Here is a 27,440-nt window from a genome sequence, read left to right on the forward strand (position 1 = left end):
GCAAGGTACCATTTTATACTTTGCGCCGAAGCAGGCAGCGGCGGCGGAGGAGTCAAATTAGAGATTCTACGTGTATGCGCCTTAAATTATCATCAGCTAATTTTGTAAGGAGTCAGTCAAACGAAAAACATACTTAAATTTTACACTGTCTTATACAAAATAATCGTTGACTCATCCATGAATAAGTGGGCAATAAGTTTATCAACCATAACATCAGCCGCCTTGCAACCGCCCTTCCAACCTCTAACCGACGCAGTTTAGTTTACTTGCAAGGTGGCAGCATAATATGTATAGTAAAACTGGCGGTTGCTAGGCGTCGTATTTTGTGTCTAAGAGCCTACATAAAGGTACCTATAGAGATAAACACGTACGAACATTATTAATAGTTAGATGATTTGGTTACGTCTATACATTCTTTAATCTGCGATAGTGGAAAACATGATTAGTTCCTTGGAGGCGGCGCTGCCAAATATCCGTAAGTGTATAATATATGAATAAGCCATTTTAAACTAATGTCGACCTTAAATTTATAGCTGCCTTGCTTCGAAAGTATACGGACAGAAAAAGACAGACATAGATTTAATGACGACATCAGCTTAGTATTGTTGCTACTTATCTACCTTTATCTGACATTATTTTCTTAAAATAAGAAAATCAAAATGTACAATTGTGAAATACAGAAGAAGAAAAACTCGAATACAAGATAAAGGAGTAAATAAAACACTATCACATACCTCTAAGGTGGTCAAACTTTATTGACTTACGTTACATCGAAACATATAGATAATAAATGCATTGTATCAGAATGTAGGACTCAAGGTATTTCTATAATTTCGAATACATGATGTTAGTATATTTCATTGAAATACTACACTTATTATTAATTCTAGGTTTGAAGTGATACAAATACTTGTGTTACTGCTTGCAAATCAGCAATGACACTCATTCAATCGTGAGTCAGCTTTGATTTTTTTGCCAAAGTCAAAAGAATCTCGCATTCATTTAAGATGTACGATACAACATGGAGTTGGCAGATGGAGGCACAAACAATTTCGTTTGTGCACAATTTCAATGCTGAATTACAAGCACATAATGACTATGAAAGTGTATAATAGTATGGTTATTGATTATATTATAATTAGGTAATTGAATATTGAAACATTAATACTTGTCACATTTATAAACGACCACCAATCTTAATTAATTAATTAAATAAATATAATAAGACTACTAACTGCGTTGTGTACATAATAATACCTATATCAAAAGAGTTCATGTCAAAAAGCACAAAAGTTTGTGTAAAATAGAAAAAGGTCATTCAGACAAATACTTGGATTCAGAGAACAACAAAACATGCACCCATAATTTTCAATTTATTTCCGAAACAGCATAAGAAGTGCTAGTTTTTACTCCGTTCGAGTAATGGCGAGTAAAGATGAGTGTTGAGTGTGTAGAGATTTATATGGCGCGAGAGTCGCCACCTAGCGGTAAGTAGCTGCACTAGCTCCGCGCCATACAAATCTGAGTACATTCCACTGCTAGATCAGTTAAGAAAAACCTACACTTGGCCCTCTTTGAGCTAATGAATGGAATGGTACACTTAGTCATAATGCATGATGATTCCCTGTCACAAAGATAAGATAATACATCAAGCAAATACATCGAATATTTAAAACATAGCATGTCTTCTACGTACAATAGCAAAACATCTACACTAACATATACTTAGCATTAATTCAAACGTAGTCAAGGAATCATAGCCAGGTCAATAAAGAATTAGTTTTCGTTGTCCGATTGTTTCTCTGGTGGACACCATAGTCAAAAAGATAATTATACATATTGATGACAACTTATACACAAATCAAGAAAGTATTAAAATGTTCATGGACCCTGAAGTAGAAGGGCGAAGATATACGATAAAGAAATGAAGTATAGGTTAAAAAAGATTTTGTGTATAAAACTTTGGTAATTTATAATTTTTTCTAAGTAAATGATCGTTGTTTAAATGTTTTAAAATGACTCACGAAAAGAGACAAAACATATAAACAAAATTTGCTATTCTTTTTTGATAAACTATAACTCTGAATCAGTTATTTAACCCTGGTATTCACTGGCTTTTATCTTTAGGTCGAATTAAAATAACCCTTACATTACACACTATAGATACGGATACAAAATTACAAATAGACTGGACAGTACGGCGGCTGTAGGAGAACATTTAGTGCAAATTGCCTTTATAGTGCAAAATTACATCGAGAAATATAATAATTGAATAAATGTAATCCAGTTGTTCCGATTGGGTGAGCCTGTGCATCACAGAGTCACGGGTCGCGTGTGATTGGTTGAGACTAGACGGGCTCGGCTGCGATTGGCTTACAGGTCGCGTTTCAGCAGGTACTTGAGGATGTTCACAAACTCCTGATCGGGCAGCGGCGTGCAGTGAGTGGAGCGGTAGTCACACATGTACTTGTTAATCTGTCGAAGAAATACAACGATTTATAAGTTTAAAAAAAAATAAGTTATTGTATCGATTTAAGGCTGGTGCATACATGAAATGGTGCGTAGCGCTGTTGCGTTAAAATGATAATTAAAAGATAACGTTGGATTTGGTAAATACATTTTTATAGAATAAGAAGACATCGCTAGGCAATAGAGCGAGACATTCATAATATTTCAATAAGGTATACACCGAGTAAGAGCATTAGTAAATAGTCAGTGCCAAAACCATCTAGTGACAAGTAGCAGGAACAGTTGAAACAGTTCATGTGCATGATCACTTAAGAGTTCCGGTATATTTCACTAGATGTCGCTTGCTGCTTCAGTGTTCATGATGGGCCATTCCAACATTCGCATAAACCTCTATTCGAGACAAAATACAGAACGTCATAATAATAATTTTGTTATATAACGAAGATTCAATTCGAATCCAACAACGATCAACGAGTATGAATTATTTAGTGTCGCTACTGAACGCTAGGGGAGCTGTAATCATTTTCTCATACAAGAATCGTACCGCAAATCGACGTTACCTACTGACAAATCGTTTATGAACGCTGTTGACGTCATCGTCATAGATAAATGTTCATATTATTTTGAATATTATAATTTATTGATTTTTATTTAAAGCACAACATTCCTTTCGCAAAGTATATCAGCGCCAGCAATGACAAAAATCTAAAGATATTCAAATAAAATTGAGACAAAAAAAAGTATATATGTATATTTATAAAGCTTATATAGCAAATATTTTTTACAACTGACACTCAAGCTATTTTTTTATGGGATCGTCTTGCAAAACATTTCGCGTTTCGCCAGCTACACGATTCGCATTTTCGCTTGCAATTAGTTGTAGTCAACTTATTTCAGTATAGTATCAAATCGCTGCAGTCAACATATTTCAGTAAAGTATCAAATTCATTTTTACAAAGTGCACGCGCAGTCAGCTTTATAAGTAGCTATATACTTTTGTACCTTGTCACTAACAGGCGGTCAATATTTGAATGAATGAATACGCAATTTGTGGAAATTTTGGTTGTGAACGTGGATGAAGAAAAAATTACTGTAGGTACCATATTTGTTATTTAAAAGTCAAAACCATAGGGCTATATTGTTATCCACAACCTCTACCTAACTATAAGTCAATGTATGAACTGTGTCTAATCGTAGGTATATTAGGTACAGTTATTACGACATAACACTCGCCATAGCAAGATGCTTGCTAGCTTAACATAGCATATTGAATACCGTTCGCGGTAGCAGGCATTAGAATCCCTCCCCATAAAGCCATAAACCCTCTTATATACATACCAGCAGCAGTGGCCTCCCGTTCTCGTCCTGCCCATCGTTGTCGTCCACTCCGACGCGCTGGGAGTCCCTCAGGGCAGCGTAGGCCGCCATGGCCGGGCCATGCTTCTCCAGGGTCTCGGGGTGACGGGCTTCGAGTAGCTTCAGGAGGAGGTGGTTACCACGGTTGGACTTCAGCTTGCCTTGTCTGCGAAGTGAGGTGGGAGCTTGTTTAGTTACTGCTAGGTTTGCAATGGAGGCTGCCAAAAAAAGTGCCTCGGCAATACATAAATCGAATGTAATAGACGTAGAGGCCAGTGATGAATAGATAGGATTTTACTACGACACGATATTTTAATCAAAAACATTATTGAAAGCAAAATAGACAGAAATAGAGGAATAGGAAGAAAGAAGTCGTACCAAGAGATGAAGTAACTAGTGACAGACCGCGCGGTGTCGTGATTAAACCGCGTGAAGCCGAAGAAGCGCTTTCAGTTTCGATTGAATGTATGTGAAACTCTTGAACCATGTTTCGACTAAAACATAGTTACTTCAGCCTGTAAAGTCCCTATTTTAAGGGAGACAAGTCTCTCTGAAGGATGCGGACGTCAGAACTATTTGTTTATTGGTGCCTAACTCCTTATTTAGGTTCAGTTTTTATGTAATATATAGAATTTAAATATGTACTTTACACAGTAAAAGCTCTGAAAATGTTCCGTCTATTATCGAAGACGGCCAAGGCTGTGTATTATTAAGTTCTGGTTGATACAATTTATAAATAACAGGGCTAGATGTGCGATCAATATCTCGGAGGTTCTAATTAGCAATATGTAAATTAGAGGAGCTTTCCCACAAAGCCAAGTGGATAATCAACTAATGGTAAACCTATAGGTTAGGTTAGGATACATAGTGCAACGCAAAACGGGGGTGTAATGAGTAGTTTGTGCATGGTATGACTTTCCAATACATATAATTTTACTCCTATCTGATACATAATACAAGGTTGCCTGTAAGAGATCGCTCTTAGCGATAAAGTTTTTTCTATTTGTGCTGAAGACCAATAGAGTGATTTTCTATTCTATTCTATACGTTACGACTGACTGTATTATAAACTCCAAAATACATAAAATCGCGATCTAAATTCGACACACTCCAATAGCTTACATAGCTACCGTCAACAATATTAAAATATTCATTATGTAAAATATGAACTGCGAACGATTTATTTCAGCGGATAACCTGTTGAAACTGTTCGCTGTATCGAGAATATTCGAGAACAATCAAAGCACAGTACAACGTAGCGTTCTATTGTGCGAGAGACTGATCGGATGATGGCGTCGGCCGAATGTTGCCGATTCCGAATGCAATTATTGATTTATAGTCAGGTAGAGAGCCCACCTGAATATATACAGTATTCCTAGCTACAATGACGGCCTGGGAGCGCTAGACCTAGGCTATAGGCTGTATAATTAATGGTTCCGCTGATATTCAATATTCACCAACAGGCTACATGGCTCAAACTATAGGCGAGGTAAGTTAGGAACTAGTATTGAGCGGACGTCCAATTTAGAGCTATATTTAAAGCAAAGCTGGTAATGGGTTCTGTTTTAAAGTAAGGTTTAAGTGTAGGTGTAGGTAGTAAATGCAAATGGATCGAGTAACGGTTGCAATATGAATAAAACACAGAATCACAGCGAATAACAAACTAATTAGTAACACTAACACCACTTTTTATCAATCTGGGATTAACAATGCCTACCTACGCTTGACGGCGCTAATATATGTAAAGTAAGTAAATTAAAAAGTATAATAATCTAAATCTCTTATTTCCTTCATCCAAAGCTTTTCTGGCAGAGATCACTATTAGTGATAAGACCGACTTCGTTGAACTCGCGAAAGCGGTAGCGGGCCCGATCACCTAGACCGCACGATAACTACACCACGTCATTAAAAGTTTGATACTCACTCAAGACAAATAATCTCGTCCTCAGTGCGTCGCACCAGCTTGACCGGTCCGGAATACTTGGAGATCAGCTCAGCGATGTGCAGGTCCACATGGGAGCGGACCACCTCACGCACCAGGCGGCGCCACGACGCCGGCATCTGACGCTCGGCTAGCGGCAGCAGGTCGTCGAACGTGGCGTCTAAGATCTGGAAACGGGGTTGAGGGTTAGGCGAAGCAACCAGTGACGCAACACCTACGCCTTGAGGGTTGAGGGTTAGGTGAAGCCGAAGACGACGCATCATAAAAACTTTATCTATGTCGATAACGGACGCGTGCACTGAGACCGGAATGCCCGCCATCTGCGACTGTTTTGACTTTTGAGTATATTTCAGCGCGCAAATGCTTAATTAATATTAGAGAACAATGCAACTTGCAACTTTGTGTCGCAACACTCGCAACGCAGTGTTGTTCTAGGCCCTGAACTTTTTATCATTTTCAACTCAACTCAGCCGAATTTTAAATTAGCTCGCGGGGTCGGTTTTTTTAAACTGGGTAACTATTTTTTTACAAGTTTTCTTTTTGAATATTGATGCGTCCCGAAGGTAAATAAAATAGGTAGATTTAATAAGGTTTATGTCTCACACAAACAATTGGCCAACTTCATATGATTTACGCAAGAAAGTATACATAATGCAAAAGAATATTTAAATCACACAGGATTATTTGTAGTGAAGCAGATGCAGAATAAGATAAAGATTTCGTTTATGTGAAAGGACCTTTGACCGGCGTTCGAATGCTCCGGAAATGTGTGAACAAAGGATTTCAATACTTATATAATTGTAGACACGCCAGCATATACCTATCATGCCATGCCGCAAATAACATAATAAACTCATAGGAATCAAGAATCCTTTTGTTTCACGTAAAACATAATAAACAATATATAATTCCTCGTTAATATATTTCCTCGTTTATCCACTAACGGCTATCTGCCTAAGGTTCTCGGTTAGCGGGCCGAAGGGCATTTTGGGCCACGTCGATAATATAATGTTTCATCTTTCAGAATTCATTTCCATTTCGGCAGTAATTGCAAATAAAGTTACCCAATAGAATTCAAAGAAAAATAAAAATAAGTCTTACAAATTTGATATTTCGCACCCAAAAGTGTGCGAGTTCTTTACTAAAAGTTAAAACAATAGAAAATAAAATGTTTTGTTTCGGTATGAAAGTTTTAAGACTTTCGAGTAAAAGTAAAACGCGAATACAAAACCATACAAGTTAAGTATTGTTACTTTGGAACGGGTATGAAAAGACGTAAGAGAAAAGGGCTGAAAAGGTCAAAACCATACAACATAGCTTTTTGATGGCATAAAGGCTGTAAACCAGTAGTTCTAAAAGTGTCCGCCATAAGAAGATTAGGCCAGGTATGGCTATGTTCTTCGACTGTTTAGCTATGTAAAGGAGTAGGCGTCGAGACGAATTGCTTAACCTATGGTGACTGAAAAAATGGAAACCTTTGGTTTATACATAACGTATTGCTCAACTTATGATAACTGAAAAATATTGGGAACCTTTGGTTTATACAGTGTGGGCGGACAGTAACGAGAAAGTACTAGACAATTACGTCGTCAGGTTACCATGACTACGGGGGGATGCTTCGATAAGAAGAACTTGTTTATAAATAGAATTCGGAGACGTTTTCTGGATCAATAGTCAATTCTCAGAACAATGGGTAAATTTTATGTCTATAGACATTAGCTAACACACGGTTCTCATTATTATGAACAAGTAGACAAAATTTTATGTGTTATTGTAAGTAGCTATCAGTTCTTAATCACGGATAAATCTCTGTGATCCCGTGAATTTCCTCACAACAGAAAATTAAGTGTAAAATCAATTTAATCCCGTACCGCACGAAAGCATTTAATTTTCAATACGAAATTGTTAATCTTATTTTCCGTCAGAGGAAGCAGTGCAAACACTGAACTTTACACTTTTATAAAAAATTACGTTAAATTTTCAATCAAAACTGACCATTGTTTATCTCAAATTGATGCTCGGTCATCAACAGGAGCTTACAGGAAATTTCAGATTTAATTTTCGACAGCGAAAATCAATTTTGATTGAACGGCGCGTTCGTAGGTAATATCCAGGATAACGGTTTGGGCGCAGCGTAATATTGCAACGGTGTATTCAGGAATCAATATTCCATTAGCGGTGGACGAGGGGTGTGTCTGTGCATCCGACAGCCCGACCGCAGCGTAATCCGGCTTTCAGCACAAACGGGCAATTTCTCTTATTTCAACCTGTTACATGCACTCACTCAAATAATCCTCCCGCATTAATACACTCCACTCTACGCCTGTGTTATGGTAATCCCTAGAATAGCGGTTTGCCGGCGCTTGAACAAAGAGGTGTATGCTAATCGACTTTAAAACAAACGTACGCCTTCCCGAGTCCTTGTTTTGCTCACACACGGTAAAACACGCCAATCAAACGACTAAAACCTTAAACAGCTAGACAAAGCCGTCTACCCAGAATCTTTACACTATCTAATATCCTCGGCTTCCTCATTCAATCAACTCCATCCAGCTTGTCGATGGCATACAATGCTGAAATGCTATAAGAGGGTGCGCGCACTATGACTGTAGCTAAATAAATTTTCTATGTCGATGGGCACCGATATACAAATAGGCATATGGGTGTTTTTAACGCGTGGAGATGATAATATGAATAGCGCGACTTTAAAATACTGTCGAACAAAGTCAAATCGTAGTAAGCGCATACTTCAAGGCAGACTTCTAGACACCAAACTCACCAGAGCCTTGCAGGCGGGGTACTTGACGGCGGCCCAGGTGGCGGTGTAGCCCCCGATGCTCCAGCCGAAGAACACCAGCTGGTTCTCTTGGAAGCCGAGCTCCTTCTTCGCGTATTGCACCACGGCGTCGATCGCGTTGTGTTCTTGAGACGGGAATGGCATGCCCTGAGGAGGTATTGGGTGTAAGTATACGCTGTGAGATTCTTCTGAACTTCTTAAGAACGTATGAGAAGAAAAAAAAGCTTGAACACGTGTTTGATTTTTTTCTGTAAGGACTTCTGGGAAAAGAAGAAGAGTCCAGAAAAGATACTTTTCCTAGTGTGAATTTTCTCTGTGGTTAACATAACTTGCTCTTAACTAATCAAAGAGACTGCTGCAACGCTTTCAATCCATAAAAGCGCATCCAATTATCCGAACCAACCCGACAACAATCAACTAACTGCAACAATCTCACAAAGCGACAGCTACGAATCAATACATCTGGGTCAGAGGTCACTCACCGTGCTAGTAGCAAAACCGGGATGGTTCCAGCCGAGGGCTGAGAATCCCGCTTTAATCGGGGTGACCATGATGCCCACTTCGTAGAACCCTGAGTTCCCCTCGCAGCAGATGACCAGCATGTCTCCTCGGGTGTCCCCGCGCTTGTCCACGAACATGGTGTCGATGTGGTTGCCATCGGCGGTGGCGATCTTGGCGCGCTTGCCGTCGTGGACTTCCACCAACTGGGTGCGGCCGTGCAGCAGAGCTGGACCTACTGGAGTGGGAAGAGATGTTGGAGCATTTTCGTAGGTGACGACGGAAATTCGGTGCCTAGGGGTATTTGAGCGAATTATGACGGAAATTATGTTTGAAAACTCATATGGTCTTTCACTTTGTCATCGGGTTACTCGACTACCGGTAATAAAGGTTACAGCTAAGCGACCTCCTGTGAGTTAGCTCTTATGGTTAGTGTTACAAGTCATTTGTTAATATTTTATATTCTTAATACGATACAACGGATCATGTAAAACGGATGCTGTGTCAGTGTGAAAGAGCAGTAAATCTGTTTGTGTCCATCTGCTAAATTAATGAAATCCGATCTGAATCCGATCAAAGGCTAAAAGCTGAAAGGTTGGAAGTCAGATACAATTGAAGCGGAGTCAATAATAGCATGTTATTAATTAAAAGGGGAGTCGAGCTCTCCACTCGGACGGGAATGGGAAGTATCCATGGTTACAGACATCCCGATAAACCTTTTTGTACGAACCTGTATTGATTTAAACTGTCCGTTACCGGTGCACTATTCTGATTTTCGAATTATTGGCATTGCGATCTCGATATTCTCGATACAATGTTTGCCCCGCGGGCCTAGCGGGGTTGAGGCGCCATGTCAGTTGTCAGAGTGCATTTGATTGCAGGGTTTGCGATTCCCTCCATGATTAACCACCACTATATTCACAATGCAATGTTTTAATCCCTTTTAAAACAGTTATATGATTCAATAGACAGAAGAGAGAACTAAGAGGATTATTTTCTGCTTGCTTTTAAGAAGCAGCCGGTCGGGAAATACAAAATCGATAGGGCTTTTAATTGTTTCTCTTTTTAATATTCAATTAGTGCTTCCATCGCAGCACGGCCATTAGTCTTCGCCTCAGAGGAAAAAAAACAACTGGAAACTGTTGCTTTTTCCCAGCTTATATTTTCATTTTAAATTTATTATTTGCAGCACGTTTTAATTGAATAGTGAATTTCTTGTTTATTCTGAATAGAGTGGTGATTTATGTTTCTGAGAAAACTATAAGTCTCGAGGCGGGGAGGCTTTGCTTTTACATTTTACAGTAAAGTTTACTGTTGCAAGTGTCGAGGGAATCTTCGAACGAGCGCAAGCAGCATGTTCCCGTACCGTCCGCTACATATATTTGTAAAATATTTACATAAAATTTATGTCTTTGCAGCCTTTATGACGAGTATGGGGACTTAGCCGGTAATGTATACCTACTTGTGTTTCACTCCTCTTTGACAAGATAAATATGAACACAAAAAAATATGAAAGAGAATGGCCCCAAAGAACCACATGCATTACTTTCTGTTGACTGAAAGAAACCTACCTACCTACAATAGAATGATTTCAGAAGACGTCAGCTTCCGTGAGCCAATCCTTCACTGACAATAGATAACACTGCCACTCCCCCTCTGGTCAGCTTTCTTTTTCCCAGACTGCACCTGAAACCTCGCATCCCCACTTACCAAGCAGGTTGTGGATGACGCTCAGCGTGCCCGGGTAGATGAGGCGGATGGCGAAGGTGCGGCTCGCGAAGATCGCCAGGATCTGGATGAGCAGGCGGAAAAGGAAGCCCATGTCCGGGTTGGCGCTGTTCTTGAACGGGTTCGAGATGCTCCACGACCTGGGTGAAGAAACATTCTGTATTATACTGTTATTGGGTGTTTGTAATATCGTGCAGGATTTCCCCGCACGCGTGACACCCGCAAGTTTTTTTTTCATACAAGTATTTATTGTAATGCGTAAAATATGCACGCGGGATTCGGGAAAGTAGCGCGCAATCAGTGTGCGTGATCAAATCTGCACATTAAAACAACCTTACTATGTCGGTTTTTTCTTACTTTTAGTTTTGGGCCCACTAGAACCGCATCTTTAAGGAAAGTATCAATGGTGTAAGTTAATCAATTCTTAAGCTACTCTTAACACCAAAAAAAACAGTGATACTCACTTGGCTTTACGTGGAACAGCGAACGAAACGGGCCAGTGGGAGAAGTCAAAGTCGTACATGCGGATCGACATCAAGTACTCTCTCATGTCTCTGCGGTCCTGGTTCAAGACTTTCATGAACTTCATGTACTCAGGGTTGTAGACCCTGCCCACGGCGCGGAGCAGCAGCGAGGCCGCTATGATGCAGCCGATACCTCCGAACACACGGCCCATGGTCTTCATCTCGTCAACAGTGTACAGACCACGGCGGTACAGGTACATCAGGAGGAGAGGGGAGGAGTAGATGCCTAAGTTGAGCATAGCGTTGGCCTGTAAACGGGCGTTACTGGTAATTTGGAGTCCTACTTACTTACTAATATTATAAACGTTAAAGTTTGTGAGTATGTGTGTGTGTATGTTTGTTACTTCTGCACGTCAAAACGGCTGAACCGATTTTAATTAAATTTGGTATGGAGTTAGCTGACACTCTCGATTAAATCGTAGGCTACCTTTATCGTGGAATACCCATGGGATTTTTTTTAAGGTAAAGCGAAATTACTTGATTGTTTAACGTAATAAAATGTTTGTGCTTATTTTTTCTACAGTCCCGTGTTGAAAAATATTGGTATGCTACATTATGCTTCTCCACTTTATCCAACTATAATCCGTACTGAGATGCTTATTTTTACTGTTGTGAGTTTCCAAATTGGATCAGTAATAACACAGTCAGCAATACATTATGCTTGCCAAACCTCAAAGATACCTTAAACCAATATGTGTTTTTTGTGTCTAATAATAATATTACATAATATACCTACATGATGAATTGGCTAAATAATCTTTAATTGAGGGATTTAGACAAGATTCAGCTCATGTATCATTCACTTGTGACTGTTAAAACTAGGTTTAAACAGTTTTATTTGTGTTGCATATGTTTTGTGGACTGTACATTCTATGCTCATGAATACATATAATTATGTATAACTTACCGAGATAATGACATTGCTTCCCCAACGCTCCAACTTGTTTTTGGTGTAATACGGCTGGAACAAAAGATAGGTCATTTTCATTTGACAAAAAAAAATGTGACATTGATATTTCTGGCGATACGAAATACTTATCATGAAAAAAAATATGTTTTAAGCGTATTTTTACTAAGCATTCCAGCCAAGCATAATTGAAACCCATCAATATACAGGGTGATTGGTAATTAGTGGTGGACCCGTTAAGGGGAGATACAAGAGGTCAATTCTATTCGTTTTCAATAAGGGTACATCCTAAGGGATTAACCTAACCTAACCGAAAGTGAACCATTTCTGAGATATTAATAATTTTTGAATTTTATAAAAAAAACCTTCATAAAAAGTTTAAACGTTTATTTAAGAAAAAGTTGACCTTTTTTAACCACTTTTTTAACTAACGTTATCTTAGGCCACATAGGATTTAAAACATCAAAATTAAAATAAAATAAAAGTCACTTTACAGAAAAAAACCTTGATTAAAATAAAAAATCACATGCCTATGTGGCCTAAGATAACGTTAGTTATGTTAAATTTAACAGCTATTATAATTTTTCAATAATTTGATAATGTAAAACCATTAAAAAAATGGTTAAAAAAGGTCTACTTTTTCTTAAATAAATGTTTAAACTTTTGATGGACGATTTTTTTAAAAATTCTAAAATTATTTATATATGAGAAATGGTTCACTTTCGGATAGTACATCCCTTATTGAAATCGACTAGAATTGACCTCTTCTATCTCCCCTTAACGGGTCCGCCACTAACTACCAATCACCCTGTATATTTACTATTTTTAAATAAATATACCTAATATATCCCAAATGTCACGCGTCGTGCCTGTGCCAATTCCCGTTTTGCGGATTTGATGAACTAATAAACCTTTGCATAATGATCAACCAACGTTTGCCTACAAACTCTTACATTCTCGACTAGCATTTCTATAAAGATTTTAAATAATTTGCGAGTTTAAAAAGTTGACTTGTAACACGCATAAGTTTGTGCAAAATAAAAATGTCACGCTCATGGTCGTTTTCGTTTGCGAGCATAAATGCGCCGACACATTAGCGGACCCTTTTCGTTCTTTGTCGTTCAGCTTTCAGACGTCCGAGAGCGATCTGGCACGAACTGTCCCAAAAGACCGTGCACACTATCAGTCGCGGCTGACAGCCACGTCCGTAAGCCGGGTCCGCTAATGTGTCGACGCCTTAAAATTCCGCCTTTATAAATACATATATTTGCAGGAGCATCTCTAGCATAAACATACACGCCGTAGCCATTTTGCGGCAAATTGAACAAGCAGTAAAGTCGAGTGTTTTCAAATTATGATTTTTATTTGCCCGTTTTTCCGAATTTGAAAAGCATTACCCGTCAGGATAGTGGTTGATATTTTTCCACTTAGATTAATGTTTTCATTGATGATATAAAAACAGTGGCGGCGTATTATCTTGAAATTATCTCTCGCTTGATGACACATTGTCCGAGTGAATTTTAAGTTATATTTTCGGCGGAACGTTCATTAATTGTCATGATCGTGGATTTTTAAAGCTGTCCTTGTCGTGGATTTATAATTGCACTGTTGTGACATAGTGCCATGATCGTGATATTTATATGAATCTTGAATATTGAAAACTAATAATTTTATGCAAAGGAAATATAATATTTTGAGTTTTAACGAGAAGATAAAACTAAATTAATAGTCGGAAGAAATAAGACAAGATCGCATCAAAGCTGATCTTGAAAGATGAACAAACTGAGAGACTGGAGAGAAAGTAGTAGATAATATCTATTGCCAAAATGACCCCATGTTTAATAGCACTGTAACCTAAGTAAAGTGTTTTTTTTTAAATGTCACAACCATGGTACAGGTTATTATGTAAGTCACAGACGTGGGTGTTATTATATAAGAGATTTCTATACAAAGTGACAATCATGTCTCACTACTGTCACACGCGTGGACGCGTTTTTTTCATAAGGCTTTTTTTAGCTATTTAGGCGGTGGCATGCTCTGGGACATATACAGGGTGTCCCAAAAGTCAACGTCATCCCTTAAAGGGCTGATAGGTCAGCTCATGAGAGGCCAGAATATCACAATATGACCTTAGTAAAAACTCGATAATTTTCGAGATATTGTCAATTTTATAAATTTGCTGAAAATCGACACCTTGGATCAGTTTTTTGCGTGCCACCGGTACAAAAATGCATATTGTTACAATTTGTTTGGTGTTGGATCACTCTGTATAGCCGTGCTATTGATCGCAGTCAAAAAAAATATCGAGTAATGCTGTATGTTTAAAAAAAACACGGTTTTCAAAGTCATAAAAGGTAATCGTATTTTTTTATAAACAACTTTGACTCTACATACTGTAAAAAAAATATACCACGCAAACCTGGCACCTTATTTGAAAAGATTGCTCATTTAATGCAGTTTCCAAAATGGTATAAAACGTTGCTATTGTTTCAATTAACAAAAAAGTTATTGCTATTTTAGTACAAAACGACCTCGATGTAAAATTGTTTAAAGCAAATTTATCTGACTGAATTTATTAAGGGTAAGTCATGTTGGAATGAGTAAAAGTAAAATAAGTGGTGGGGTCAGCCGTGGCAACATAGATGACGCAAAAATAGCTAAGAAAAAACTTACCAAACTCTTATAAAACATATTTTGCGTTTTTTACACCTTATTTAAAAAAACAATCATTTATTGACTTTAATTTTTATTTCTCAAAATTATAACACCACATTATTATATTAAGTACATAATCAGCAAAAAATAATACTCATTAATGGTCATAATCATAATTTTGAGAGTTTTATTTAACAATAACTTTAAAATAAATAACAAGAGGTAATGTTAATGACAAACTGATCTGTCCCTTTTTTGGATACTGTGGGTTTACAATGTACATGTGTAAGCGTTTTACTTGTACAGTATCACACATTAACACTACTCAGGAATGTACGTTACCATGCGCTACATTTATGGGGAATGTGGAGGTGCTATAGTCCACTTTTTTCGAGAAAGATATTCAAAATGTATATGTATAACTAGTGGCAGGTAGTATATCGTACAGTAATCTAAGGGCCTCCAAAACCGATTTTACTCAAATAAAGCGTGTGTAGCTTTTTAAATACCGTATTTTATTTAGTTAAAACAAAACCGAAGTTAAATATTTTAGTATGGGCGCGACGCCTTAAAAATTTTGATTAGGTGGCGAGTGGAGGCAGCGCTTCTGCATGCGCTCCCGCTGCAGGAGCAAAGTATAAGAATTGATCGATGAAATAAACAGCGCGTCTGCACCAACACGTTATACGAGCACTTATTTTTCATCCCGAACTTCTAAAAGTCTTAAAACAAAAGTTGTTTAGAATGGCAAGCTGAGTGAAGCACACTCTTTTGAAAGAAATTGAATGAAGGGGACATCATTTTACTATTTAACAAACTATGAACTGAGTCTTGAATCTGGCTTACGAGATTTTATTTTATTACTTATGTATATTATGTTTAAAATAGAAGAAGGAAAATTATAACTAGTAAATGAAAGAACTACAATTTTGCTAAATAAAATGCTTTACTAGTCATTTTTCCCTGACTTTCCAGATTGCTCATCAATTTCACTGACTTTCCCTGACCACCTTGAGCTTCCCTGACTTTTCCCTGACTATCCCTGACTTTCCAGAAAGTGGACACCCTGCCCCAGCATAGCTCTTACCATAGCACGTGAGCTACTTAAAATCGGTGGACCAGTCCTACCGTCAGTGTCCACGTCTCTGCATCATAAGTCATCATTGGCAGGACGCACTGGTGGACTAGACTTTTTTCTTCAGGCTTTGAGGGATGCCTACAGATTGGAAAGCAGCATTTAAGCCACTAAGCATCCAGTTGAGTTCCTGCAGAGATTCTGCCATAATGACGATGTCGTCCGCGCAGCGGAGGTGTAACATGTAGGTACTGGTCATTCATACATATGCCATGTCCATTCCAGGCCAACGTCTTAAAGACATCTTTTAATGCATTGGTGAATAGTTTCGGGGAAATCACATCCCCCTGTCTCCCTCCTCGTTGCAGTTGGATAGGTCTTGTCTTGTGGACTGTAACTTGGATAGTAATAGAAGCGGCATTGTACAGACATCTCAACACCTCGATATAGCGCCAGTCGATTTGGCAACTCTGCAAGGTTTCCAAAACTGCCAGATCTCGATGGAGTCGAAGGCTTTCTCATAGTCCACAAAAGCTATACACATAGGCTGATTATACTCTTCGGTTTTTGGTATAATCTGCCATACTTTGTGGATGTGGTCTATTGTATTAAAGCCCTATTGAAACCTAGCCAGCTCTGCCTCTGGCGACTCAAACTCATAGAACTTTTAGGCAAGACGGTTCATGATAACCCTTGAGAACAACTTGTATTTAAGGCTTAAAAGCGAGAGTGGTCTATAGTTCTTCAGAAGGGTTTTTTGGGTGATAGAACATTCTTCTTAAAGAATAATACCACGGCCGCTCTCACACCATGCTATAGTGATAGGAAATGCTAATGGGGAAAGTAAACTACTCAGTTAGTGAGTTTAAATTATTTGTTTTGAACATTTGGCTGAAAAATATGTTTTTATTAAAACTATTTTTGTGATTTTAAATGTATTGATTAATTTATATTATTTGTACTTTCTCTCTTATTATATTATACTCATTGTAAGTAGAAAATCGATATTTGAATTCAGTTTATTTGTATTTTTTTTAAATTAGAACAAAAAGACCGATAAACCCATTTACCCAGGTTCTTATTATGTAAAAACCCGGGTTTTTTTAATTGGACCGGGTTTTGATGCCTTAATCCTAATGCTCCGTGAGTCCAAATAGGGGTTATGTTTTGGTGTTTCGGATTAACAAGGCTCTACTGTAGTAACATCAGTTAAAGACTTTGATGATGATGATTAAATATTGAATTAAATAGTACATAATTACTAAGATGATATTGATATGGTACAAGTACTTAAATACTTTATTTAAAGTTTATATACTTAGTTCAATCCTGAAAGAAGACTCTCCAGACAGTGCTTTTTTGCACTCCATGATTATAATAATATATATATTACATAATTTTTTATTAAATACTGGAAAACCTATGCTTGTAAGCTACAACATATCATAACATAACGACAAACACCAAGTTTACTAACATCATCAAGCAGATTTTCTAAGTGAAAAGTTGGTTAGTGGGTCATCTTGGAATTTAAGTATATTTAAATCAAATTACGACTGGTAAATGCTACTTAATTATAATAATATTCCATTGACTTTACTTACAGTTCCATCATAGTAGATCTTGTACAGACGTGGGGACAACAAACATTGCAAAATTTGCCGCATGGTGAAAGTCGCAATTGGTCAAAGTAGACCAATCGGCTAAATTATAATTCAATTTATATTAGCACTGAAGCGAACTAACGTTAAATAACTGCGAATGAGATGAGAGAATTCTTTAAAACAGGCAATGTTTCCGCGAACCGAAGTCAAGCGACAACTCCGCTTGACAGACGAGACTGGAGTGATATTTAAAATAAAAATGTCAAAAATGTTGACAGGTTCACAGAAGAGAAGGGATGACATGCGCACAACGGACCCGGCTCGGCGGCATCGGCACCACCTGCGATCTTCGAAAAGTAGGTATAGTATAGGTACTCACTTATACATATTATAACTTATAGGTATCGATTGTAATTTTCCTTTCTATCTATTAAAATAACGCTATTTTTGACTTAAGTGATGAGTGAGTGTGATTAATGGGAATAATAAAATAACTTGGGAATTAATACAGTTCAGTTTAAGTGGGTATTTATTTATAACTACCTATTTGACTGACACTCATCTGAGTCATCTGATACGCTAATCCAGTCGGATAAGGGAATAGATCACTTCCGATTATTCTAGACACAACATCGTACCTAGCATCGTAAGTAAATCCTGCCTGCCCTAGGTAGGTATGCCAGTAAATACCTAACTAAGAGTAAATCGTTACTTTAAAAGAGTACTTATTTTATATAGTCTTTATTTTTAACACAGTGTTGATATCTAGCTTTTATAATATTGTATGTAGGTAATGGTGGTGATTCGCAAGGCACACACTTACAAATTATATTTACGTACTGCCTATCGATACATTATAAATAAAATAGGACTATGGGTCGGTTTATTGTCAACGTGGACATCGACCGAATTGACATTTAGTGTTTGATATTTTGACAGTTTGACATTTCGTTTCGACATCATCGAACAATGATAGCGGATCGCGCTAACAAATTAATGTTTTTTGTAAATTATTAAGTTTTGCTGCACATAAGTTTTTGTTACACTATTTATTTGACTTAGTCATGAAATATGATTATCATGGTGAAAGCGTTTTTGCTATGTCTTATTCTTACACTTGCCAGTGTTTCTTGCAGAATACACAAGCTAGCTCTGACGGTAAGTTCATTCGTAATACTGTTCAATATGCTTGAGATTTGATCTATTTCATAAAATATTTTTTTAATACATGCGCCAAAAATCTACTGTTATGATCATAATTACACTTTAGGTTATAACTATAACCTATAGGTAGTCAAAATAGAGACTTTGTACGGTTTCCTTGCTAATAATAGGCTGTGCTTCGATCACCTAGTGATTTAAGTCTGTTTTCATATGTTTCAGCAGTGAATGCTTCTAAGAGTTTTGTTATTTGTTATATGTATAGAAATGTTTTAAATAATAGTATAAACTTGTTGTAACTGATTGTTAACTTGGTATTCTAACTATCCTTACTTATCTTTTCCATAACCTGTAAATATATGTGATTGGATACCTGTACTTCCAGATTTTTTTGTATGTAAACATTACATTATACTTAACACTTGCAGGATGATGACCGTCGGTATGTGGACCTCACCACATTCGGGTTCTACCAGGATGGTATCCTCGATGTCCATCTTGTCAACTTCAAGCTGCCATCAGGTCCAGTGCAGGGAGAGGTGACCCATATTATGTTTTTCTATCAATATTTATAATATTTTGGTTAAAAAACTCAGCAGAATTTATTTAATCACCTATTCAGTTGATGATGCTTCAATCATTGTCAGCAATGCATCTGTTAAAAGTGTGTCTATTTTCTATAGTGTGTGCATTGTAAGAAGTCCCATGAAATAAAACACATTATATTTTATTAATTTATTACACAAGTATTCAGATAAAAGTCTAACTTTTACTATTTAACATTACTTACTTCAAGGCCATTTCATTAGACCTTGTTAATTTTACAGTTACAAAATAAATTGAAAGTACAATCAAATACAAGTACAATCAGACGACCGAATGGCGTAGTGGTTAGTGACCTGACTACTGAGCCGAAGGTCCCGGGTTCGATTCCCGGCTGGGGCAGATGTTTGTTTAAACACAGATATTTGTACTCGGGTCTTGGGTGTTGATATTTATATTTAGTATCTATCTATCTATGTATTTGTGTAGATATATCAGCTGTCCGACACCCATAACACAGGTTCTGCCTAGCTTGGGGTCGGATAGCCGTGTGTGAGATGTCCCCACATATTATATTATATTATTAAGTATTTACTTAGGTATTTATTTATAATTTACTTAAAGGTAATGTAATAAATGCATTGTTTCATATAAGTAACACTAGTGTTGTATTTAAACAGATGCTATTACAATAAGATTCCATTTTATTCTAGTATTGTTATAATTATACCTATGTATAAAATCACTTTTCTAGTCCAAACTAATATTATAAAGGGAAAAGTTTTGTTCTACAGAGCTCAAATTCTTAATCATGTTGGAAAAATCTTTTATTATTATAATCAAACTTATGTATATACATATCTATGACAACACATTTTAAAATTGGAATTGTAGCCAAACTGAGTATTGAAGGGGAGGTAACTTAAATACTGAAGATAATTTTCTAAATGTAGATTTCATTCCTCTCTCAAATTGAACAAATTGATCTAAGATCTTAAACTTCTTTATTTTATCATACCATTTAAAACAGTCAATCATGAAAATAATCAATCATAGAACATCCTGTACAATAAACAAACAACTGATGTAATCTAGTGTAAAATCTTGTTGTCCATAGTACGGGTTCACTCTCGACCGCACCGTCAATGATGCGATGCGTCCACAGTTTGAAGCGTCAGACTCCTGCTTCTTGACAGACACCAGCGTCACATCCCCGCAGCACCCGGCCATTGTGCTCCTGCGCATGGACTTCGTTAATATGAAGTGAGGATCATTAACTATATATTCTGTAAGGTTTATTCATGGTAGTGCAAAAGCAAGATCACGTGAACTGCAAAAAAATATAATTTAATCTTGCCAGGATCAAAAAAGTATATTGTATTGTTTTGGAAGACCAGCTTGGTTTAAGAAAGATACCATCCCCCTACCTAGATCATAGTCTTATTCTAATAGTACACAACTATGCCATTATACTTAAAATATTGAATCTAAAACACAAGATATCCTATGAATTGAGGTAAAAATCGCCTCTAAAACTGACCTCCTTGGCACAACAATCAACTGGCCTTAACACTGCACCAAATATAATTGTGAATTCCTACTTCCTAGTAATATTATAAATGCGAAACTTTGTGAGTATGTGTGTATATTTGTTACTTCTTCACGTCAAAACGACTGAACCGATTTTATCGAAATTATCCGACATACTAAATTAACACACAGGCTAGTTTTTATCGCGGTATTCCCACGGGAAAACTTTAAGGCGAAGCGAAGCTCGCGGTGACAGCTAGTACTAATCTAAATCCACACTATCCAGACTGAACATCTCGTGCATGGGCGAGGTGCAGGCGCTCCACCTGTACCCGAACCGGTCGGCCATCCCCGTGTGGATCAAGCGGCAGTCCGGCTACATGTTCGTGAACCGACGGCGACGGTCGTTGCTGCTTGATGAACGTGAGTATGCGGACATACGAGTATCACTCAATTTACTATGAACTGTTTCATGTAACTAAAGAAAAAGTGCGGTGTGATATCAACCATTACAGACAAATTTTCTACTGTATAATTAATTAATTATATATTATGTACTGTATTCCTGAAGGGTCACGTCTTAAATCCGTGGTAGCCCATCTGTATTCCCTTTTATCCCCCTATGGTCGATATTCAAAATGATATGTCACTTCACTATTGGTTGTCATAAATTAGACCTTGCTTTTTGTAATATAAAATAGAGTATTAAAGTATTTTCTAATTGAGAAATGCGAAGTCGTCGTCTTAAAGTAAGGTAAGTTCTTAATGCTGCGCAGGAGTCGATAATAGTGCCTTTGATAGATGATTAACCGCCATTATGCCTTAATGGTTTTCTTCAAACCACAATGAAAAAGAATAATTAATAAACTGGTTACAAGCCTAACGTTACGACCACAAGCGTTAACTTGTTGCGAATTGAATTATATGATAAGCTGTTGTTTTAATTTCAGCTCTTGTCAAAAGCAAGGAGGTTAAAATGATGCCTCAATGCTCATACGCAGCTCTGCCTATTACCAAAGAGACGAGAGATGGCTTCGATTACTACAATACTAGTGTAAGTATTTACGAGATTTCCCCATTAAAGAAAAAGAGTTTTTTTACGTGTACCTATGTATGGGTAAGCGCGTGCGTTTTATTGTAATAAGATTTTTATTCGGTGTGAAAATAGTCTCACTGGGGTGTAAAAGTGAGTGACCATTAAACCAAAAATGGCCGGACAATCTCACATTTTACTACACGGCGATTTATATCCCGATAGTAAACATGAAAAATGTATGCATTAATAGCTGTTGCGAAAAAATAAATATAAGAATGCGATGTCTATTATACTTGCCATGTGTTTGAATTCTGATGTGATGTATTTATAAATATAACTTGCCATGGCGACGGTTTTAACTGAAACATATTTCATTACTGGTATTTGTATCCAATCAATTAGATATACTAGCAAAGTATGCAGTTTCATAATCTGTTTATAATATGCGTGGCTATGATATTCTTCTGAGAGACTGGACTACTAAAATACTTCATGTATCACATCATCATATACATTTATCAATCATAAAGTCAACTGCTGGGCATAGGCCATAAATATTTGATGTTAGAAATAAGTACAACGGTTGAAAATGTATGGAAATGTTAGAACATAAATGGTTACAATATTAATAAGTGACAGAGAAGCGAAGCTTGCGTAAAAAAACTAGTTTATTATACTGTGCTACTGAATATATTGCATGGTTCTTACAAATATTCGGCGATTTATTCTAAGTTTTTTTTTTCATAATAAAATAGTACACCTAAATCTTTAGGTACTGTTCTAACATGAGTGAATCTTTCAATTTAAATTGCAAAGCGATTTTCATATATTTAAATAACAAGGCGTCGCTGATCATATCTCATTCAACTGCGCAATACTAGATCGCGATCTGTGCCTCTATGGTGGGTTTCAATATATACGCCGACGCAAAGTTTTCATAATAATATTCTACCATTGAGTATGAAGAGGAGGGTACACCCGAGTCCGCGTTGTTCTTTGTTTTCTACATACAAAGCAGTGCCCCTTGCGGTCACTATAAAACAAAGGACAAAAGCTGTATGCAGAAGGTCGATCATTAAAACCCCCTTTTGCGTAAATTTATCTATCATATGCATTTATAAACATACACCCCATGCGCAGATTCATACAATCTTCGCCATTGCATTCGACCGTATGGTATAGTGGTTAGTGGCTCTGACTGTTATGCCGAAGGTTCCGGGTCCGATCCCCAGCCGGGCACAGATAAATATATTTGTACTGGGGTCTTAAGTGTTCAATGTTAGTGTTGTGCGATATCTCCTTCCCACTTGCCATGCGTGGATGTTATGGCAATAACCCTATTCTTTAACGATTCTTACGCGACGTGCGGTTGCGTTTGACATAGAGACCTAAACATTAAACCTAAATATTTGAGGTGAATCTAGGCGATATCATTTGCTTGCGGCCAGCGAAAATATTATGAAGCATATAATTATGTATCCGAAAACCTTAAAATTACCAATAATTAGCAAAGCGCGAAAGCAGCGTACTCAAGTGACGTCGGTATGCCTGTGGCCCAGCTTGACCAGTCAGCGATATAATTATCTAATCATTTCACCGCTCTAAGGAAAAGGTACCGGGTCGAATCCTGACTGGGGCAGACATTAAAACCTATAAAAAAGTGGTGTTAACTTCCTCTCTCTATTATGAAAGTACCACATTGCTTCTCGTTACCTTCCTAATCATGTGACGAACCGATTTTGTGAATGATACAGGGTGTTAGCGACGAACCAAAGTTGTGACTTATACAGGGTGTTGTTTCCAGTTCGCGATGTTTGTGGCGTCGGACAAGGAGGAGGGTCTGTACAACCTGTACTTCCACAACTGCCCCAACACGTCGGAGCCTACACCGCCGCCGATCAACATGATGGTCAGGACATAAACTATTTTCTATTTAATGAGATTGTCCTAAGATAGTTGAATAGCTGCTGCCGCTGATGGTCGGTTGGACCTTTTCTTTAATCTTATAAATATTGATTAATAGCTGTTGCCTGCGTGCTTTGCTTCGGCTTTAGAAGGTTTCAAAAAGTGGCCCATGTATTTACCCAGGGTGACACCTTACTTCATGGCAAATATTAATAAAAAGGCTAAAGAAATGTCGTAGGGTCATCGTGTAGACATAATATTTTGATGAATGTGTCTATTTGTCCGAAACCTATAGTATGTTCTAAGAAATTTATCAGCTGACCACTCTGAAAACCTTAAGTTGCTAAAGTAACAAGTTAAATTAAAATTTAATACAAAGGGCAAATCATGTAAACCTTACCCTTAACATACATTACCTTTCCAGATCGAGATATTTGAGAGCAACGAAGACGGCAACTTTCTGTCAGCTGGTGAAATGCCACTACCAGCTTTATACAGCATGATGTCTCTCATCTTCTTCCTGAGTGCTGGCTTCTGGACCTTTATCCTGCGCACAAGCAGACACCCTGTATACCGTATCCACATCATTATGTGTGTGTTGGTGTACTTAAAGGCGATATCGTTGGCCTTCCACGGGATCAACTATCACTTCATACAGACTAGAGGGGAGCATGTTACGGCTTGGGCTATTCTGTATTATATTACGCACTTGTGAGTAAAATTTATGGTTTGTTAATTGAATAGGTAATTTATAATTCGACGTTTATATTGTATTTACTGATAATGTCGATTCTGAAGTGAAGTTTTTAATTTTGACTTTAGAAAATGCAATGTTATAAAGAACAAAAGAAACAACAAAGAACAAATATTATTAGTAAAATTACCTTGTTAGATTTACTAATACCAATGTACTATTACAAAATGAAAAGTTAGATCAAATAGTTAAATCCATTTGAACCCACTTTCCTCCAGGCTAACGGAATAATGTTTGTTTCAGACTGAAAGGCGCCGTATTATTTGTAACCATAGTCTTAGTCGGCACCGGATGGAACTTCATCAAACACATACTGGCTGACCGGGACAAGAAACTCTTCATGATCGTCATACCATTGCAGGTCAACTTGATTTACTGTTTACTTGAATGAATTAATGCACCATACCCAGACAGGAGTTACTCTTTATCACGGATACGCCACGCCTACGGGGGGACGGTCAGTTTTTAAGAAAGAAAGAAAATTCATTTATATCTAACACACACAAACAACACATAGGTTTACAAGAAAAGTTTATAAAGTAATAAAAATAAAAAAAAGGGAGGAGGAACACACACAAGGATAGGTCAGGAAAATAAATTTAATCGACCGAGTATGCACTCTAATCAGCCAATCTAGGAGAAACTACTTTACTTACGTCTCTAAATGCAGGTGGTTGAGGGAGGCACCCAAGAGGATTACTCTATACTAACAGAAACGGACTTGGAAACTTCCGTTTCCGTTGTATTAAGTCACCCCCCTGGTCCTGAGATCAGACTTCATCTCCTCAGATCCTTTGGCCTTCGATTTCCTGCTTTCTTCTAGCAGGATAGTACGACGCCATGTGGTGTTTGAATCTCTCATTTGCCAGATAGAATCCACTTCGCCACTGCGATTTTGTAGCGCGATTTCTTAACTGGAAAATATAATTTATAATATCAATTTACCTTGTAATAAATGCTAAAACCATCGAGTTCACCAGTATAAGTAAACGGGACTAAAGTCACTTACTACATCTTTTATATATACCAAATATTATCAAAATTGCTTTAGCCGCTATCCCGTGGAAGAGTGACAAACATCCATCAATCAATCCATCCATACTAAAAACACATTCACGTTTACAATATGAGTAGCTGACTAAACGACCTTCTCTCAGGTGGTAGCGAACGTGGCCGAGATTATAATAGCAGAGAGCGAAGAGGGTGCGGCGGAGCACAACGCGTGGATCGACATCTTCATATTGGTCGACCTGCTGTGTTGCGGCGCCATCCTGTTCCCAGTTGTCTGGTAAGTACCACACTATTCTATTCTATTCTATTCTCAATGATGGTGTAAGCACCTGGCTCTCTCGAATGGAACCTTTGTGAATATCCCCAAGGTCTAAACTGCCTTCCAAGCTTGAACCATTTCCCACCACGCTGGTCCACTGCGGGTCGGTGGGTTTACATATCTAGGTATGTGCTACATTTAGATAATATGCAGGTTTCCTCACGGTGTTTTCCTTCACCGTACGAGCGATGGTATGCATTGTACTTAAATTCAAAGAAGCTGGTACATGTCAGCGCCGGAATTCGAACCCGCATCTCTGGCGTGAGAAGCGGGCGCTTGCCCGACTGAGCTACCACCGCTCTTAACTAGAAACAACAGTAAAACAACACAGCTCACAGGCGGAGCACAACGCGTGGATCGACATGTTCATACTGGTCGACCTGCTGTGCTGCGGCGCCATCTTGTTCCCAGTTGTCTGGTAACTACAACACAACAGTACAACTAACAGCTCACCGGTGAAACACAATGCTATCCTTAAAAATAAAGAAACAAGAAACATTTTATTTGACACACTGATAATAAAAATACAGCCCCCAATACAATAGGTATAAATATGAAACAAAGAATAACTAACAATTCAGAGCATCAAAAAGACACCAGCTCATAATGTACTGAGTCTTCATACTGGTCGTCCTGCTGTGTTGCGGCGCCATCCTCTTTCCTGTTGTCTGGTATTTATTATACACCCACGAGCAATGAAAGAGTACCATACCATTGACGTTCCAAATGACATAGTACTATCTCATTGCACGTGACGTGATTGTAGATTGGCATCATCGAAGTAATAGATCTTCTCGCTTGTTGTATCAGCCGTCGTTATACAGGGTGTCCAAGTCAGTAATTTACAATCAACGAAAGCCATGAGTAACCCACTATCGATAGACTGTTCTTTACTGTCACAGACACCCGTATTTGCACCCGTCGCAGTTTCGCCACTTGGTAGTCAGTCCTGACGCCGATCCTTTCAGTGTTGTCACCGACACGCTGAAGGCACTGACTAAACTGCAACATTAATTCGGTACCAGAACCGGTTAATTCGTTACGTTACGAAGAAATGTTGCAGGTCAATACAGCGCGCCAATCTTCCGCGCCGCGTGTACCACTCGGTCGTCGGTATTTTCTCGAATCCCTTTGATAGTTACATTTACGTTACACCTTAATTTAAGTTTAGTACACAAATCATCTTAAAGCCTGTTTAAACGATAAGAGTATGCTCGGTCCAAGCGCGCTTTTAAGAAAATAGAGTATGATCCGATTTGCTGATTAGCTGTCGTCGGATTCGCCACTGGGTCCGTCCATACTCTCCACATACTCCAAAACAAAAAACAATAATATATAATTGTATACATGAATGTTTTTCATGAAATTCCGAGGTCTTCTTTGCTTCTTCACTCGATGATAGTGTACGCCACGTCTACCAAAGCCTAGAGATAGCTTGTTATACTTAAATATCTCAAGCTACGCTCTGACCCTGGGTAGACATGCGACAGGACCGGTTGATAGAAGACTGTTCTTTACTGTCACAGACACCCGTATTTGCACCCGTCGCAGTTTCGCCACTTGGTAGTCAGTCCTGACGCCGATCCTTTCAGTGTTGTCACCGGCACGCTGAAGGCACTGACTGAA

General features: G+C 37.9%; 2 protein-coding genes across 2 annotated transcripts in view; one reads left to right on the forward strand and one right to left on the reverse strand.

The window, feature by feature from the left end:
* Positions 1 to 731: 731 nt before the first annotated feature.
* Positions 732 to 17,792, reverse strand: LOC105387092 (phosphatidylserine lipase ABHD16A). The gene is made up of 9 exons (XM_038122010.2): positions 17,556 to 17,792; positions 12,222 to 12,275; positions 11,255 to 11,562; positions 10,773 to 10,930; positions 9,047 to 9,300; positions 8,547 to 8,711; positions 5,750 to 5,934; positions 3,808 to 3,991; positions 732 to 2,475 (listed from the first exon to the last, which is right to left on the reverse strand). The coding sequence occupies exons 1-9, from the start codon at positions 17,616 to 17,618 to the stop codon at positions 2,374 to 2,376; spliced, it is 1,473 nt and encodes a 490-aa protein (XP_037977938.2). The 5' UTR covers positions 17,619 to 17,792; the 3' UTR covers positions 732 to 2,373.
* Positions 17,793 to 18,499: 707 nt separating this feature from the next.
* LOC105387091 (protein GPR107) overlaps positions 18,500 to 27,440 on the forward strand; it is a 48,139-nt gene continuing 39,198 nt past the window's right edge. Inside the window, exons 1-9 of the mRNA XM_011557768.3 lie at positions 18,500 to 18,713; positions 19,145 to 19,255; positions 20,377 to 20,522; positions 21,076 to 21,212; positions 21,740 to 21,843; positions 23,630 to 23,734; positions 24,155 to 24,441; positions 24,728 to 24,845; positions 25,642 to 25,772. Of these exons, the coding sequence (XP_011556070.3) occupies positions 18,627 to 18,713; positions 19,145 to 19,255; positions 20,377 to 20,522; positions 21,076 to 21,212; positions 21,740 to 21,843; positions 23,630 to 23,734; positions 24,155 to 24,441; positions 24,728 to 24,845; positions 25,642 to 25,772 (1,226 nt within the window). The 5' untranslated portion in view covers positions 18,500 to 18,626. The remainder of the gene's footprint in view (positions 18,714 to 19,144; positions 19,256 to 20,376; positions 20,523 to 21,075; positions 21,213 to 21,739; positions 21,844 to 23,629; positions 23,735 to 24,154; positions 24,442 to 24,727; positions 24,846 to 25,641; positions 25,773 to 27,440) is intronic.

This window comes from Plutella xylostella, chromosome Z, assembly GCF_932276165.1.
Source record: "Plutella xylostella chromosome Z, ilPluXylo3.1, whole genome shotgun sequence".
Classification (NCBI taxonomy): domain Eukaryota; kingdom Metazoa; phylum Arthropoda; class Insecta; order Lepidoptera; family Plutellidae; genus Plutella; species Plutella xylostella.

Bases quoted from the DNA above. Each gene is read 5' to 3' on its own strand.
- LOC105387092 (XM_038122010.2), bottom strand. From the start codon at position 17,618: ATGCGGCAAATTTTGCAATGTTTGTTGTCCCCACGTCTGTACAAGATC. The intron at 10,931-11,254 runs GTGAGTATCACT...TTCTTCACCCAG, and splicing joins GCTGTTCCACGTAAAGCCAA to GTCGTGGAGCATCTCGAACC. The intron at 3,992-5,749 runs GTGAGTATCAAA...CTCACTTCGCAG, and splicing joins GACGAGATTATTTGTCTTGA to ACAAGGCAAGCTGAAGTCCA.